The sequence below is a fragment of the Manis javanica genome, chromosome 1 (genome assembly GCF_040802235.1).
Source record: "Manis javanica isolate MJ-LG chromosome 1, MJ_LKY, whole genome shotgun sequence".
In the NCBI taxonomy this organism is placed as follows: domain Eukaryota; kingdom Metazoa; phylum Chordata; class Mammalia; order Pholidota; family Manidae; genus Manis; species Manis javanica.
The window spans coordinates 56,403,477-56,418,449 of NC_133156.1; the positions used below are offsets into that span (position 1 = coordinate 56,403,477).

At 52.5% G+C, this 14,973-nt stretch overlaps 3 protein-coding genes across 6 annotated transcripts; 1 reads left to right on the forward strand and 2 right to left on the reverse strand.

Annotated features, from left to right (window-relative positions):
• Window positions 1-2,273: 2,273 nt before the first annotated feature.
• RAB24 (RAB24, member RAS oncogene family) lies at window positions 2,274-7,189 on the reverse strand. 2 transcript variants are annotated; one of them, XM_017675045.3, is made up of 8 exons: window positions 6,729-7,189; window positions 6,577-6,645; window positions 6,290-6,368; window positions 6,108-6,175; window positions 5,923-6,022; window positions 5,691-5,741; window positions 5,489-5,551; window positions 2,274-2,450 (listed from the first exon to the last, which is right to left on the reverse strand). In XM_017675045.3, exons 1-8 carry the CDS (start codon window positions 6,843-6,845, stop codon window positions 2,380-2,382), a joined length of 618 nt encoding a protein of 205 aa, XP_017530534.1. In that variant the 5' UTR covers window positions 6,846-7,189; the 3' UTR covers window positions 2,274-2,379. The 2 variants fall into 2 exon arrangements, with proteins under 2 accessions (XP_017530534.1, XP_017530535.1); XM_017675046.3 differs by lacking the exon at window positions 2,274-2,450 and adding an exon at window positions 5,013-5,369 and having other exon boundaries at window positions 6,729-7,185.
• An 84-nt stretch (window positions 7,190-7,273) lies between these two features.
• On the forward strand, window positions 7,274-10,564 carry PRELID1 (PRELI domain containing 1). Its single transcript, XM_017675044.3, has 5 exons — window positions 7,274-7,530; window positions 8,118-8,343; window positions 9,533-9,646; window positions 9,744-9,822; window positions 10,069-10,564. The coding sequence occupies exons 1-5, from the start codon at window positions 7,439-7,441 to the stop codon at window positions 10,215-10,217; spliced, it is 660 nt and encodes a 219-aa protein (XP_017530533.1). The 5' UTR covers window positions 7,274-7,438; the 3' UTR covers window positions 10,218-10,564.
• A 178-nt stretch (window positions 10,565-10,742) lies between these two features.
• On the reverse strand, window positions 10,743-14,973 carry MXD3 (MAX dimerization protein 3). Of its 3 annotated transcripts, none has more exons than XM_073232769.1 (6): window positions 14,743-14,973; window positions 14,371-14,476; window positions 13,671-13,700; window positions 13,374-13,539; window positions 11,332-11,515; window positions 10,743-11,242 (listed from the first exon to the last, which is right to left on the reverse strand). In XM_073232769.1, the coding sequence occupies exons 1-6, from the start codon at window positions 14,810-14,812 to the stop codon at window positions 11,136-11,138; spliced, it is 663 nt and encodes a 220-aa protein (XP_073088870.1). In that variant the 5' UTR covers window positions 14,813-14,973; the 3' UTR covers window positions 10,743-11,135. The 3 variants fall into 3 exon arrangements, with proteins under 3 accessions (XP_073088870.1, XP_017530536.1, XP_073088881.1); XM_017675047.3 differs by having other exon boundaries at window positions 13,425-13,539; window positions 14,743-14,965; XM_073232780.1 differs by lacking the exon at window positions 13,374-13,539 and having other exon boundaries at window positions 14,743-14,970.

The window sequence follows — 14,973 nt, forward strand, 5'->3', positions numbered from 1 at the left end:
CCCCATGCCTACCCCCCAAACACAGGTGCTTTCAGATTTCAGAGTCTCGGGCAAAGGCTGTAGAGAATCACTGGCAAGCTCTGGGCTAGATCCACCACCAGCTCAGGTAGAGTGCCAGATCCTGATGGAAGATCTTCTCTTCTGACACTTTACCCTCCTACCTGAATGGATGGAGTCCTCTTCTTCGCTAGTGGATTCTGCTGCCCTCTTCCTGGGAATTGCTGTGCTCTGTATGGAGAGTGCCTGCCCACTGACATAGCTCAAAAACAAACAAGAACCCTTCCCCTATAACTGGCAAGATGTGGCATTTAGACCAATGTCTAGTCTAAGAGATGACTCCTCATAACTGCTGATTATCTGTTACTGCTGCCCTGAGCTGGGGCCCCAGGGCTGGGAAATCTGTTGGTGCTACCCTGCCCTACCGTTCACCCAGCTCATCAACTGCCAACAGGAAGTGCTGTTTGGCCAGTTCCTTCCCATTCACCCACTCCTCCTTTGTCCCTAGACCAAATGTGTTCCTTCCCATTCACCCACTCCTCCTTTGTCCCTAGACCAAACGTGTTTACCTCTCTCCTTTGCCAACTTTGCCAACAGCTTTAGCCAACAGGCCATCTCCTGGCCCAAGTGTCTCCTGGCCATTCTGTCTCTGTTATGGCTTTTACACCCTCAACAGGAGTCTATATTTTGTCCCAATTTCCTCCTCCCAAGTTCCTATTGAGGCTATTCTCATCACTTCTAAGGAGGGAACAATAGTTATATGGAAGCATTTGCGCTTTATATATAAATTAAAAGAAAATTTGCTTTTATTTCCCAAAGTCTGTCTCGGGTTGAGACACTTGAACTCAGGCAGAGGCATGAGGCTGGACAGGATGCCCTGAGCTTAGGGGCCTATCCCTGCATCTCACTTAGACCTCGGAATCTCCTCTGTGAATTCCATCTGCCTAGTTCTCCCCTTTCATCCTCTCTTCCCACATCATCAGAGAGGGAAAGCTCTTTGTTCAAAAGGAAGAGAAAACAAAGCATCTTATTTTCTTTTTTAAAAAATTTTAAACCATGGAAAAGATATTTTTAAAGAACCCCACCCAGAACATAAAGTTCATTATATTAAGTATTTATCATGTGTGAGAATATTAAGTATATAACTGCAGCTAGTAGGACCCTTTCCCTAATCTCTTAGGTTGTATGAGTAGGGTTTGCTTGGTGCCAGTCCTGTGCCCTTTTCTCTCCTGTCATCTCTAGTTGTGATCAGAAAAAGATATCCGCACTGCATTGTCAGAATCTCCTTTCACTATGTTGTGTGTTAAATTACCGTAGCTCTTTGTTTCATGAAATAAACTGTGAATTTTTTTGCGGGGTGTGTGTGTGGCGGGGGGAATGTGTGTGCAGGCTATGTACAATTTTTTAAGTGGAGAAGTTTGATCTTGAACTAGCTTCTCTAAAGTAGGCTTTGGTAGATAATTGACTTGATAGACGCTCTAGATATGTCTCACAGGACAGGAAGAAGTGAGGGAACAGTGGGCCATGATTGGCCACTTCGTGGTTTTGTTTTGATTCTTTCCATTCTTCACCATTCACTGGAAATTTCCTTCCAGACCTACCTGAGCATTTGGGGTGGGAGACAGGCAGTTTTCTATCTAAATGGTTGGACAGCCAGGCTTCCGTGAAGGCCATTGAAAGACACTCTCAGGTTGAATGGAAACTAGAAATTCAATTATCAGTCCACTGATAGCGCAGCATCTGATACAAGGTGTTAACAAGAAAGCAGTCACCATACAGTTAGAAGCAGAGTCGGAAGGGCTATTGGGAAGTGAGACTAGTTTGAAGGTAAGGTAGGAAGGGAGTGGCCTCGCCAGCCTTGGGGACTCTCCTGGAGCTATTTATGAGATTTTTTTCTCCAGGGGTTGTGAATTGGCAGTTAAAAGGAAATCCTTTCTTACAAACTCCTGATCTTTATACAGGATGGTTTGGTGTCTGTCTCAAAAGAGAGTCTGCCTCTAAGCCATATCCCCAGGGAGCCTTTCCAAGAGGAAGCTATAGCTCCCACAAGTGGCTAAAGAATCAATACCTCTCCTAGCCCTGTTAAGCCAGAAAAAAATTAGGGAAACAACTCAAAGCCTCATTTGCTTCTGCTGGAGCTAAACCATTCTAATAGCAAAGTAGCTGTCATTGCTACAAAAGCATCAAGGTTTTAAATGTCTGCTCCCCCCTGAAGTTACTGAGTTTGAGATGATATAAATCACTGTTGATCTTCTGAACAACTACCAAATCTACAGTTTTATCATTGATATAAATAATTTATTTTTTACATCCTTTACCCCCACACTACAGTCAGGGCACAAAGGGCATCAGTGATCCTTTCCCAGGCTCGGCAGCATCTACTCACTGGAGCTGGACTCCCAGGTTGCATTGTGTGAACAGAGTGGCAGGAAGTCTGGTCCTGGCAGCTTCCCCTGTGGAGAGGAATCAGGAGAGCACTGAACATGGATGGATTTTTGCCTTCAGCTCCTATAAAGCAGGTTTTCTCTTAAGGCTTTTTGGGGGGATTTTGTCAGCCAGGAGGTCAGAGTGGCCGTGTGTCCTACCCAACCTTTCTGAGAGCTTGGCAGGGAAAGAGCTGCCATAAGCCCCTTTTCCTGCTGAATGATGTTTGGGCTGTACCGTGTGTTAGACATTCCAGATCAGTTAGAGCTAGGTAGCTGCTCCATGAGGCTCATTGGCTATGGCCAGTTAGCTCTCAGCTGAGCTTCCTAGGGCCAGTGCGGCAGGGCCAGAGGTTGCTGTAGTATAAATTGAAATAATAGATAATTGCTTTGTATACACAAAAAAAGTAATGATGGTGCTAATCTCCTGGTATAAATAAGCACTGCCAAGGGTTGAGGGACTGGCAACTTGAGAAACCCAGGTTCTTGTTCGGAAGGAAGAGATTTTATGTAGAATGTTTTCTTTGAGGCTGTATTAGAGAAGAAGGCAGAGCCTAAGGAAGCCTGCACCTGACCTGGGAGTGGTACAGCACAGTCCAGTGGAAGAGATGCTGTATCCAGATGCAGGTGGTCATTGAGTTTTTCTCAGGGCTGCTATTGCCTTGCCCATAGGCTCCATCCACTGCCTGTAACATGTTGGTAGAGAACTCTTGGTGTGGGGTCTCCTCTCTGCCCCTCTCTACCTCTTCCATTCTCATGGGAGCACTTCTCTTGCTTATGAAGATTAGGGGTAGTATTTCTTAAGGAAGTGGAGTTTATTTGAATTAGAACCTACAGCCTGGGAAGAAATGTTTCCTACCAACATAAGCAAAAAACATTACATTCTTACGTGGTCCCTTTTCTAGAGCTGCTTTCCCATGACTTAACACAGGCTGTGGAGGGGCTTCAGATACATACAGCACCCTGGAAGCTGAGCAGAGCCTTGGACAGGTGAGCCCAGGGAATAGATGCAGAACTGAATGATTCTGGTGCTTTAGACTTCCAGGGTAGGGGCAGAGAACAGGTGGTCCCCAGGTCTGAGGTGGGTGCTGCCTGTGTGTGCATGTCGGTGAGAGTGTGTTGAAGATGGGTGAGTGCAGCACAGAGGAGCTCATGGAAGAGCAGCTTTGTGAGTCTTGGCAAAGAAACAAGCTGACAATAGAAACCTATCTTTATATTTTTAAGAAAGGGGTGGGGGGTGTCAGCTGAGGTCCATCACTGTTTTGGGTTTTTTTTTGCCCTCCCCCTCCCCCCCTATACATTGTCAGCTGTAAGTGAAACTCCTAGTGAAAAAGAAGGGAGCCCTGTGCTAGGAGCCCCATAAACATGTACTGTAATTCTTTGTATATAGAAAAAAAATTACTGTAAAGTAAAGTGTAACTTTACTCTTAATGGCCCTTGCCCTGTGTTTTGTTTTGTTGTCCGTGGGGACATGTAGCTTAATAGGAGGGAGGATGGGCTTGGGATAAGAGCAAAAGCCAGCCCTAGATAGTTCCCAGGTGGGGCCATGGTGGAGCTGAGCCCTTCACCCAGGCACCTCAAGTGAGTGGTGTGGGTTTCCTTCCAGTAGCCACCAGCTGTCAGAATGTCTTTCACTCCTCTTGGTGTCTGTTTTAGCTCATATACAGGAAGCCTCCATCACCAGTGAAGGAAGGGTATTTTGAGGAATTGGTTTTTAAAAAGGAAATGGAACCAAAAGCATTTTCTGAGTGTGAGTCTGACCATCTTGGCCAAATTTTTCATGCTTCAGGGGCAAATAGGTGCTGGGCACTGTGAGAAGAACTGGCTCAGGCCTAAGGTGGGGAATCAGAGGTAAAGGGGCCAAGCCACATTACTGGAAGGGCTACACATGCTTCCTTTGGTTGAACATGTCAGCCCTGCCTGCAGGAACACCTGATATTTAGGAAATAGTTGGACTTCCACAGCCCAGAAATACACTTAGGAGGAACCTTTTGAGTCTCTTTCTGCCCCTTCAGCAAAAAGCACTCCAGGGACGAGTGTGGTAAAACAAGCATTTAGTCCTGGAGTTCTTTTCACCTAAGGTAGGTAGCTGTCACTTCATTTTGCAGATGAGAAACTCAGGCCAAGCCTAAGTCCCTTCTCTAAGTTAGCAGCTGAAATGGATCCCAGTCTGACTCCCTAAGGCCTTTTCTGTCTGGCAAAACCTGATTTTTCTACCATTAAAAAACATTGTAGGATGTTGCTGGGAAGCTTAGGATCTGAGTGAGCCACAGACATCACTTATGAACCTAGACATGACAGAGTAGTAGTGGTAGAGCCAGTCTAAGGTAGCAGTGCTTGAGTCTTTGATCGCTGGATACCACCTGAATGTTTGTCTGCTTCTCTCAGCACCAAAAAGGAATTAGGAGCTTTGCAATATCCCAACCCCAGTGTCTAACCCTATCTTGGTCTCTTACTAAAAAACAGAGAAAGGCCCTCAGAAAATTTAAGAGCTGGGAGGAGCCTTACTATAGGAAGTGAGGCCAGCCAGGTGGCCCCCGAAAGAACTAGGTGTCTTGACACCCAATTCATACAACAGGGAAAGGGGCTGAGTGTGATTCACAGTGCATTGATTTTATTTACAAATCAGAAGTCACTTAATCTGCAGACAAAAGTGCTGTCCAGGGCAGAAGCCTGGGGTCCAAATCAGCCCTTAACCGTCCTCATGCCCATCAGTCAGCCCAATACTGCCTCCATTCCATGGGCCAACACAGGCAGGTGTCACCTCTGTTGCCATGGGGACCTGGGGTAGCTTAGACGTTTGACCACCCAAGCCCAGACGAGCTAGGTCCAGCCCCTCTGGGGGAATTCCTTTAATTCTCCCAGACCAGGTGAGTGTGGTGACTTAGTGATGACAACAGCTGTAGAAGTAGGGGTTTGCCTTCTGGCTCAGGTCCACGCCTTTGTCCTCTGTCAAAGAGAGAGGTGGCAGCTCAGCACCCTTGTGTTGGGGGATCAGGTAACTTGTGGAGTAGGCCAGATGCTGTGAGCCTAGAGGAGGTCTCCAGAGAGGCTGGGGAAGTACACACCTGTCATCACCTGGAAGGCGGCCACACTGATGTAATCCTCTGCCACTTTCTGGAAGAGCTCGTCTGGCAGGAAAAAGGATGACTAGTGAGGGTCCAAAGCCAGCAGCCCTGGGATCACCCAGTGACCTAGCCCTCTAGGCCCTTCTCTGCCTCCTCTGGTGCCCCTGCCGATTACTACTGTGAGGCCAAGGACAGCACTCACCCACACTCTGGCCTGTCTTGCTAGATGTTTCAAAGAGCTGAGCATTGATATCTGTAAAGAGAAGTGACTAAAGCCTCATACCTGAAAATCAGGTGGACACAAAGGGGAAGGCTAGCAGTTAAGGGGATCTTCTGGACCCTGCAGGTTTAGGGAGGCGAAAAAGCCTTCCTGAGGGATCATGCCATAGCAGCCACTTCCCTCCCCCACCCCCAAGGAGCTGAGGAGCAGCTACTGTCTGCATAGTCCTGGACATCATGGAAGTCCACACGGCGACGCCGTCTGTCTTCCTCCAACAGATCACTCTTGGTGCCACACAGGTAGATCTGACAACCCTAGAGTAGAAAACAAGGTTAGGATCACGCCCACAGACCACCAGAGCCTCAGGAACTTGTCCTCTGGTTAAGTCTGGCCACCTACCTCTTCTAGGTTGCGCAGCTCCTTCACCCAGAACTTTGCTCGCTCAAAGCTGCTGCTGTCTGTGAGGTCTTGGTATTGGAGACAGGAAACACAAGGATCACGGGCCTCTTAAGGCCAGCCAAGCACCCACCTCTTGTTTGAGAAACAGGCAAGGGTCCTCCCCCGTCCATCCCACCCCTTACCGTAGCAGACGATGGCAGCCTTGGCGCCCCGATAGTAGATGCGGCTCATGGCCTCGTAGCGCTCAGAGCCTGCTGTGTCCTAAAGGACAAGAGACGGCTCAGCCCTAGAGTAGGTTACGAGCTACTCAAGACTTCAACTAAATACCACGTCCTCCAGACCACCATTTTTAACCTGGGGTCTAGAGAAGAGACAGGTCCTCTGAAGGCACAAGTCAGCCAGTAATAGGGAGGATCTAAGCCTCCTCAGGAAACAGGTTTTCCCAGAACTACTCGCCCAGGGGACTTACCCAAATGCCCAAAGTCACCGTCCGGTCTCCAACGGACATCACCTTGGCCACGAAGGCGGCCCCGATGGTCTGCAACCAAAGAGAGGCTATCAGGGCCCCGGGTGCGAGCTAGCCCCCTCCCACCCGTGTTGGGCCCCGCGGGGTACACTCACATTCTGATAGGGCCCCACGAGGAAGCGGTCGTGCACGTATCGCTCCACCAGGCTCGTCTTGCCCACGTACTCTTTGCCCAGCATCACCACCTTGACGTCCACGCGCTGCCCGCTCATGCTCCCAGGGTTGCCTCACCCACGTCAGGGTCCTGAGCGGGGGCGGGAAGCAAACCCGGATCTCTGCTCCAGCAGGCAGCGCCCAGGATTCAGTCGGCCACCTACGACTCGAGACACCGCGTCGGGGTCAAGCTCCAGCAGCGCCCCCGTCTGTCCCGGTTCTTCGGCACCGGGAGCTGTTCTCCCTGGAAAAGCCCAGGACCCGGGCCGCACGCCACGGCCCAGCTCGAACGCTTGCTCCGTCGCTCTCTCGCCCGCCCGGCTCAGGCGCTGCTAGGGCACGGATTCCCCACCCGACCTAGTGGCCCCTCCAACCTGGCTCCCGTCTGCAGCGCCGCGACTCCCGCGGGGGGAGGGGGGAGAGGGCCGGACCTGGGGGTCACGTGAGCTGGCGCCGGAAGTGGGTGCGCGCGGCTGCGCCGGAAGTGGCGGGTGGCCCGACAACTCATGGCGGCGGCGGCTTGGGCGTGCCACAGTGGTAACTGAGCTTCCAGTCTGGCAGGCGTACGCCAAGCCCCGGCCCTGCCTCCGCGTGCCCCGGGGCCCCGCGCCCCTGATGCTGCGTGGGTGCTGAGCCCGCACTGGCCGGGACGATGGTGAAGTATTTCCTGGGCCAGAGCGTGCTTCGGAGTTCCTGGGACCAAGTGTTCGCTGCTTTCTGGCAGCGGTACCCGAATCCCTATAGGTACGTGTCCCTAGAAAAAGCAACTCTGCCCCCTCGCTGTTTGGCGATGGAAGTGTGGGGCTAGGAAAAACTCGACATGGAGTTCGGGGTAGGGGATCCCCTGAACCGTGGCCGCCTTTAGAGGAAGAGGACCCCATCCGGGAAGCGGCGAGGCTAGGCCCGCAAGTTACTAGGAGGAGGCTGGGCTTGAGCAGTGGTTTAATTGAGGCCCTCGTCCAAGGTTTTCTCAACTCGGTGGTGAGACAGGAAGAGGTGGCGGCACAGCAGTTGGGAGGGATGTTGGGGTTGGACATGCGGGCGTTTGACTACCACTCTCTGCTTGTGGCACCCTCCCGTGGTGTAATAAATCTTGAGGTCCAGCCCTGCTGGGAAGCCCAGGAATCCAGGCCAGCGAGGGGGCGGGAGTTGGAGTTTGCCCTCAGATAAGCTCCAGGGATTGTAGTTCAGGTCCTAGCCACAACACAGATCACTCAGCAAGTTTGGAAGAAGGCATGGCCATTCTGGGCAGGGAGGCTCCAAATGGAAACGCCAACAGGCAGTCTCTCAGGGGCAGGCTCCGCGGGTCACCTTCACTCTGACACCTGCAGCAAACATGTCTTGACGGAAGACATAGTACACCGGGAGGTAACCCCTGACCAGAAGCTCCTGTCACGGCGACTCCTGACCAAGACCAACAGGATGCCCCGCTGGGCTGAGCGACTGTTTCCTGCCAATGTTGCTCACTCGGTGTACATCCTGGAGGATTCTGTTGTGGACCCACAGAACCAGACCATGACCACCTTCACCTGGAACATCAACCATGCCCGGCTGATGGTGAGATCACCCGACCTTGGGCCCCCCAGAAGTAGAGCACTCTAGGTACATGTGGCTAGGAAGCCATGAGGGGAGCCTCTAATGGCCTGAGGCAGATCTGGGTTACTGCAGCATGATGGCTCTCCAGTACAAATTAAAATGATCTTTCAGTGGGTCAGCCTCTCTGGACCTGTCTTTTTACTCATTCATACAGTGGGGGAAGGGGACATGTTCTTCAGAGTTTGCAAGTACTAACTAAATGTGGAACCTCACACTGCCTGGCACATGCATAGGTTGGACCCCCAGGAGTGACGCAGAGGGAAGGAGGCAGTGGTTTTCAAATAGAAATCTGTCAAGCTAAAAGAGTGTTGTGGATGTGCCTCAGGAGAAAGGATTGGGGCTCCTTGCACCACATCAACTAGAGTCATTCCACTTTTAGGGTCTTACTGAAGTTTCTGCCCGAGATTTTGGGGAAAAGGAGTTCCACATACCTTTGCTCTCTTGCCCTTAAAAAAGCTTGAAAGGCCATGGTTTAAGGAACATTCTGCAGTAGTCTCAACATGTAAATACTCTAAAAGCTTTCAGAGAACTCTGAGTCTCTTTCTCTGCTAATCTTCACAATAACCCTGGGAGGGGTTTCTACTGTGCAAAAAGGAAGTAAGGTTCAGAGAGGGGAAGTGACATTAAGGGCACAGTGAGTAAGCACCTTGATGCTCTGCCCCAGAGTTATCCAAAGTCCTCACAGCTAACTTTCCTGAGGGCACTACACTTGTGTTTTGTAAACTAGTAATCTAGCTATGAGAAATGACTTCTAAGTCTTTTGGAAGTCCTGATTTATTTTCTCCTTTCTGATAGAGCTATAGTGATGGCTAGATTTTCATTTTTATTTGCCGCTTAAGAGCGGCAGGCTAAAAGCATTTCACATGTCCAGACCTAAAAGTACAAAACAAAATCCAGGACCAGGAGAGAGTTGTAAGGCCCTCTGCTGATCTCAGAAGTCCATGTGCCTTTCAGTTTAAAGGATCAGAGGAGAGGTGTTAGAAGAGTATAATGGCCTTTATGTTCTTACTCTCTTCCTTGAAATGCAGCTTGGGAATGCAGTAAGGCCAAAGGAGTAGATGTTCAATTTGCTTTCAAGAGGCAGGGGAATGAAATGGCTGTGCAGGTTGCAAAGAGAAAGATTCCCACATGGTTGTCGTTGGCCCGACAGATGGTGGAGGAGCGATGTGTTTACTGTGTGAACTCTGATAACAGTGGCTGGACCGAAATCCGCCGGGAAGCCTGGGTCTCCTCTAGCATATTTGGTGTCTCCAGAGCTGTCCAGGTGAGGAGTGTTGTGTGGGTACTGGGGCCCATGGCACAGAGGTGAGCTAGGGGTCCATGAGCAGCTCAGAATCCTTTCTCTTGTCATCTTTTGCCAGGAATTTGGTCTCGCCCGGTTCAAAAGCAATGTGACCAAGACTATGAAGGGTTTTGAATACATCTTGGCCAAGCTGCAAGGTGAAGGCTCTGGGCACAAGCAGAGGGTGGGGTCCAAGTTCTAGTTGCCTGGGGCTATGTGGAGCCTGGGGCTACTTGGAGCCTGGGGCTGTCGCCACCCCCACTCTAAGTCTGGGACCTCTTATCTGTACCCTGGGCAAATACTGCCTTTTTGATGGGGCACAGCTCACTGGAGGTGATGTTTGGAGGGAGGTGGTTAGGTGTGTCTTGGTGTCTTCTGAAGCCAGCCCCTGCCTCTTGCTGCAGGTGAGGCCCCGTCCAAAACCCTTGTGGAGACAGCCAAGGAAGCCAAGGAGAAGGCCAAGGAGACGGCACTGGCAGCTACAGAGAAAGCCAAGGATCTTGCCAGCAAGGCAGCCACCAAGCAGCAGCCACAGCCACAGCAGTTCGTGTAGCCACAGCCCTGGCATCACCCACCCCACCCCTACTGCCCCAAGACTTTATATTAAAAGTCAACTTCCAGCCCCCTCTGCTGTCTGGGTGGGTCGGGTGCAGGTGTCCTGTGTGGTGGCTACAGTGTGCCAAGCATGCTAACCGACATCTGGGCTGGGCCTGCTTATTCCCGCATCGGGCGGCTAAGGACAGGTGCCGTGACTTGCCAGGTCACAGTGTGCAGGGAAGTGACAAACAAAAGACTAAGCTCCATGGGGCAGGGACCTTTGGTCTGTTCTCTGATGTGTCCCAAGTACCTAGAACAATATCTAGCACATAAAAGGCATCCAATAAATATTTGGAGTCAAGACAGCTCTGGTTGGAATCTTTACTCCACTTGTTGCCTGGCTCTGGGCTTCTGAGCTGTGAGGACTGAATGGGCGCTGCTTGGCGTGGTCAGCAGTGTTAGTGGTGGCTACTGATCTCATTTCCTCTTTTCCAGTTTGTGGCTGGGAGTTTCCCCATTTTCATCAGGGCAAGATCATGGATAGGAAGTTAATAAAAAAGCTTTTAATGAAAATACTGTACAGTATCTGTGGACAAAGGCCATGGGACCTTGTCTGGGAAAGAATGTGAGGGCCCAAGAGGCTTCCTGTCCCCATGGGGACAGCTGAGCCAAGTGCTACAAGAAAGGCCTGGAAGGGCCAGGTGGCCCAGGCCCAGGCTGCATGCCCCCCAGGGCTTGGGAGGCCCAGGTGCCCCTCCCCTAGGAGAAACTGAACAGCAGGCAGTGGGGTGGGGAGAGCACCTGTTCCCAGGCAAGGAGCCTCTCAGTTCATTCCAGGAGGAGGTGACTCCCAGTAACCCGAGGCTTGGGGAAGGCTCCTGCCTGGCAGAGCGGAGGTGGTCTAGGCCAGAGGCCTGCTGCAGGGTGGTGAGGGTCATAACCAGGTGCCGCTGTGTGAGTAGCTGTGCTCCTGGCCTGTGCTGAAGCCCCGCAGCAGCTCAGCCTCGCCCCCGAACACCAGGGTCTCCACGTCCACCTCCTCTGCACAGGGAGGGGTCCAGTCAGGAGAAGAGATGGCCTACATGGCCTGTGCGGCTCGCACATCCACTCGGCTTCAGGGCACTACTCACCTTGGTCTGAGTCGGAGCGCTCCGAGGAGAGACCTGAAGAGTCCAGGCTGTCCGCCCGCGGCCGCTCCCGCTCACCTGCCCCTGGCGACCCCTGCAGCTGCTCCAGCTGCTGCTGTAGGCTCTGCTGCTTGCTGCGCAGCTTCTCCTTGAGTCTCCGGGCCTGCTGTTCCTGCTCTTCCAGCTTCTGCAGACCCCAGGGAAGTCAGGGTGGGGTCAGCTGCTGGGGTGTTGGGGCCTCACCCCAACACCATTCAACAGCAAGCATGGTCACTTGGAAACTGCTGCTCCATGCTCCAGGTGGAGCCCACTAAATTTGGGTCCCAAAGGATTGCTCCTGCAGTCTCTCCAAAGCTAGGCCATCCTGCCCTCTTGCACCATGTCAATGGCCTGTGAGAATTCTGTCTAGGTTGAGGGAGGAGGGAGGCCCTAGAGGAATACAGTATTTGGTGTCAAGCATCAGATTGGAAGAGACTGTGGCTATGTGCGAGTATGTACTCTGGATCAGGGGGGGAACCACCTCCAGTTCCAGCCAAGTACTGCCATGTGGAAACAGGCCCAGGATTGCCAGGTTTCCCAGTTTCTTTAAGAGAAGCTTAGAAAGTCAAGATTTTTTTCAGGTCAAATGCCTTTTGAAGTGCTAACAGCTAATTTAAATTTTTAGAAACTACAGACCAAAAAAAAGCTACCAGTTTGTAACTTCTGGTCAAGACGCTCCCAGGAGCCCTAAGCCTTCAGCATTAGTCCCCTCCCCCAACCCTCACCCGAGCTCTGCCCACCTTGAGTTCTACAGACTAGAGGGCCAAGGGTTCTCCCATGGGAGCCCTCAGTGGGCAGAAGCCTGCTTTCAGTCTACAAGAAGGGGAGAGGTAGGTGAGAAGGCATTTGGACTGGGAGTGGAAGGATGAGTAAGAGCTGCCTAGGCGAAGATGGGGAAGAAGTATCCAGGCAGAGGGAAACAAGTCCATGAAGAGGTCAGATTTTAGCAGGAGACAGACCTAGACAGATCTATGTGCTGCACAGAACATTCTAGGGCAAGGTGGAGGACAGCCTGGTGGAGGCAAAACAGGAAGCTCCCAGGCCATCCAGCATCAGAGGCACACACATCAACCAGGTCAGGCAAGCACCATGTTAAGAAACAGGCCCACTGCCCAGCCAACATGTCAGCCACAATGAGGGGAATGCAAGCACCTAGGGAACAGTGCAGACAGTTCCCACACCATGACTGATATACTGCATGGCCTAGTGATCTGTCCCTGCCATGGTCCCCTGTGCCAAGAAAGGGCCTGGAAGAGCAGGTGCTTAATAAATACTTGCTGAAGGAAAGAATACAACTCAGTCCCTGGACCAAGGTTCTGATTTTGCTTCTTATAGCTATGCTGCCTCTTCCTCAGCCCTCTGTGCCTCCATTTCTTCCTATGACAGGCCATTAGGGTAGGGAAAGGCTTGTTTTTTTCCTGGCGTCTTCTAATCCCCACTCTGGGGTTGCCTCGGGGATGCCTCGGGCTTGAGTCAGCACACCCCACTCCTGACCACCAGGGGGCGCTGAGAGCCCAGACAAGCCGCAAGGGCCCTGGGAGGACAGGTGACTGTTGTCCTCTGTCCTTTCCCCTCTTGACCTCTGGAGCTGCCTTCCAAAGTGGCATCAGGACAGACCACCCAGAACAGGAGGTCTTGAAGGACGGGAGAGAGGGAAAGTGAGGACCATCCATCTGCAGTCCGGAGGACCATTGTGCCGTGACCTATCACAGAATCTTTTCAACAGCCATGCACCCGACACAGAGGAGGAAATGAAGTCCAAAGAGGCTAAGTGACTTGTCCGGGGGCCCACAGTTGGAATGGAAGTAATAATAACTGTAATAACAACAGTGAACATTTACTGGGCAAAGGCACTTAAGCCTCAGAACAATCTTGAGTTATTTTCTGCTTTTCCTTCTACTTAACAAATTTGGAAAATGAAAGCAGAGAACTGTCCCATGTCATACACTTTGGAATATGATCTCAAGCCTCTCTCCCCAGTTCCACCCAGCCCATGCCTACTATACCTTTCCAGCAATCCTGAAAGGTGGCCCCAGGGCACTGGGGTAGCTCTTTACCTGGATGTGCACCCTGGCCCAGCGCAGAAGGCTCAGTGTGGTGTGTCGGGCACAGTCAGCCCCCAGGGGCATTTGCTGTTTCAGCTGCTCCAGGCATCGCTTCAGCTGGGCCCTCCTGGGGGGAAGGGGTCTGAGGGCAGTGCCAGCCCAGCCTTGCTGGCCACAGGGACAGCAGGGGAGGGAAGAAAGCCAGAGAGGAAGGTGGTTCCTGGGATTTGATGCAGTTAGGGCAGGGCTGGGACTCACCTGCGCTTCTCCAGCTCATTGTGCACAGACCTGCCAATGCCAAGGAGGATGGGGTTAGGAAGGTCAGCTACTGCCTACACCCTCAATACCAGGGCTCCCAGGGGTTCAAAAATCCACTATGGATGTCTGCCCCAAATTAGCGCAGTGTGGCCACCTTGTGCTGGCTTTTGTCACCAGAGTCCCCAGGCAGAAGCAGACATACAGAGGCCACTTGCTGAGCAAGGCCTGCCCAGGTGGCTGTGGGGTCCAAACGAGGTCCCCTACTGAGCTATCAGGAAGAGCTTCCTGGACAGACAGTTGAGCTGAGCCAGAAATACAAGTTACCCAGTGGAGAGAGAAGCATTCAAAGTGGAGGGAACCATGTGCAAAAGGTTGAGACAAGGAGTTAAAAGGAGGAAGCCTGAGGGGGAAAGCGAGTGGTGATACGTGGAGTGTACCAGCGTGAGTGGAAACAGGACCCAGAAGTGCCTTGTTCACAGTTCCTGACATATCAGCGGTGCTCAAGAAATAGTCCTTAAATGAACAGGAAGGTGTTTGGGGGTGGTGGGATATGGCAGGAGGGATCTGAATGCTTCCAGAGTAGGGTTAGGGTACCTGGCCCAGAAGATGCAACAAGGAGGAAGTGGACAGTGGAGGGGCCCGAAGAGGGACGGCTCCCATCCCCCCACTCCCATTCCCCACTCCCCCCAGCCCTCCTCACCGCCCACTGTCCAGCGCGGCAGGAGCCTGGGGGGATCTCTTCCTCCTCCTGTGGACGGGGCCCGGACTCCGGTGCGGGCACAGGGACGCATAGCCATGCTCGGCCTCTGCCAGAGAGAGCCCCCTCCCACATCAGGCTGGGGCTGCTCCCAGCTGGCGCCCCTGGCACTGCACGGACGGGGAGAGGTTTTGGCGCCAGGGCCATTTCTCCAGCCTGACCACCCGCGGATCACTCTCGAATTGATGGTGGCGGCGAGGTTGCCCCGGGGCTACTGTCCTAAGGCCACGCAGCCCTCGAGTTAGAATCCAAGTCCAGCCCAGACCTGTGTCAGCAAGATCGTTGCGAGGAGTGTGGCCAAGGGTTCTTCCTCACCTCTCTCTCGGCGCTCCAGGAACTCGGCCGCCTGCAGCAAGACCTGGATGTTGCTGGCCACAGGTTCCATGTCGGCGACAGCTGGCCACAGGGGGGCCTAGGGTGCTGGCTGGAGGAGCTACTGCACCACTTTTGTTACAATGTAACTGACACGATGCAACAAACACAGGCGCGCGGCCCCGCCCCCGGGAGCCCCGCCCCCGGGACGGCCCAGCTCTTGGCCCCGCCCTT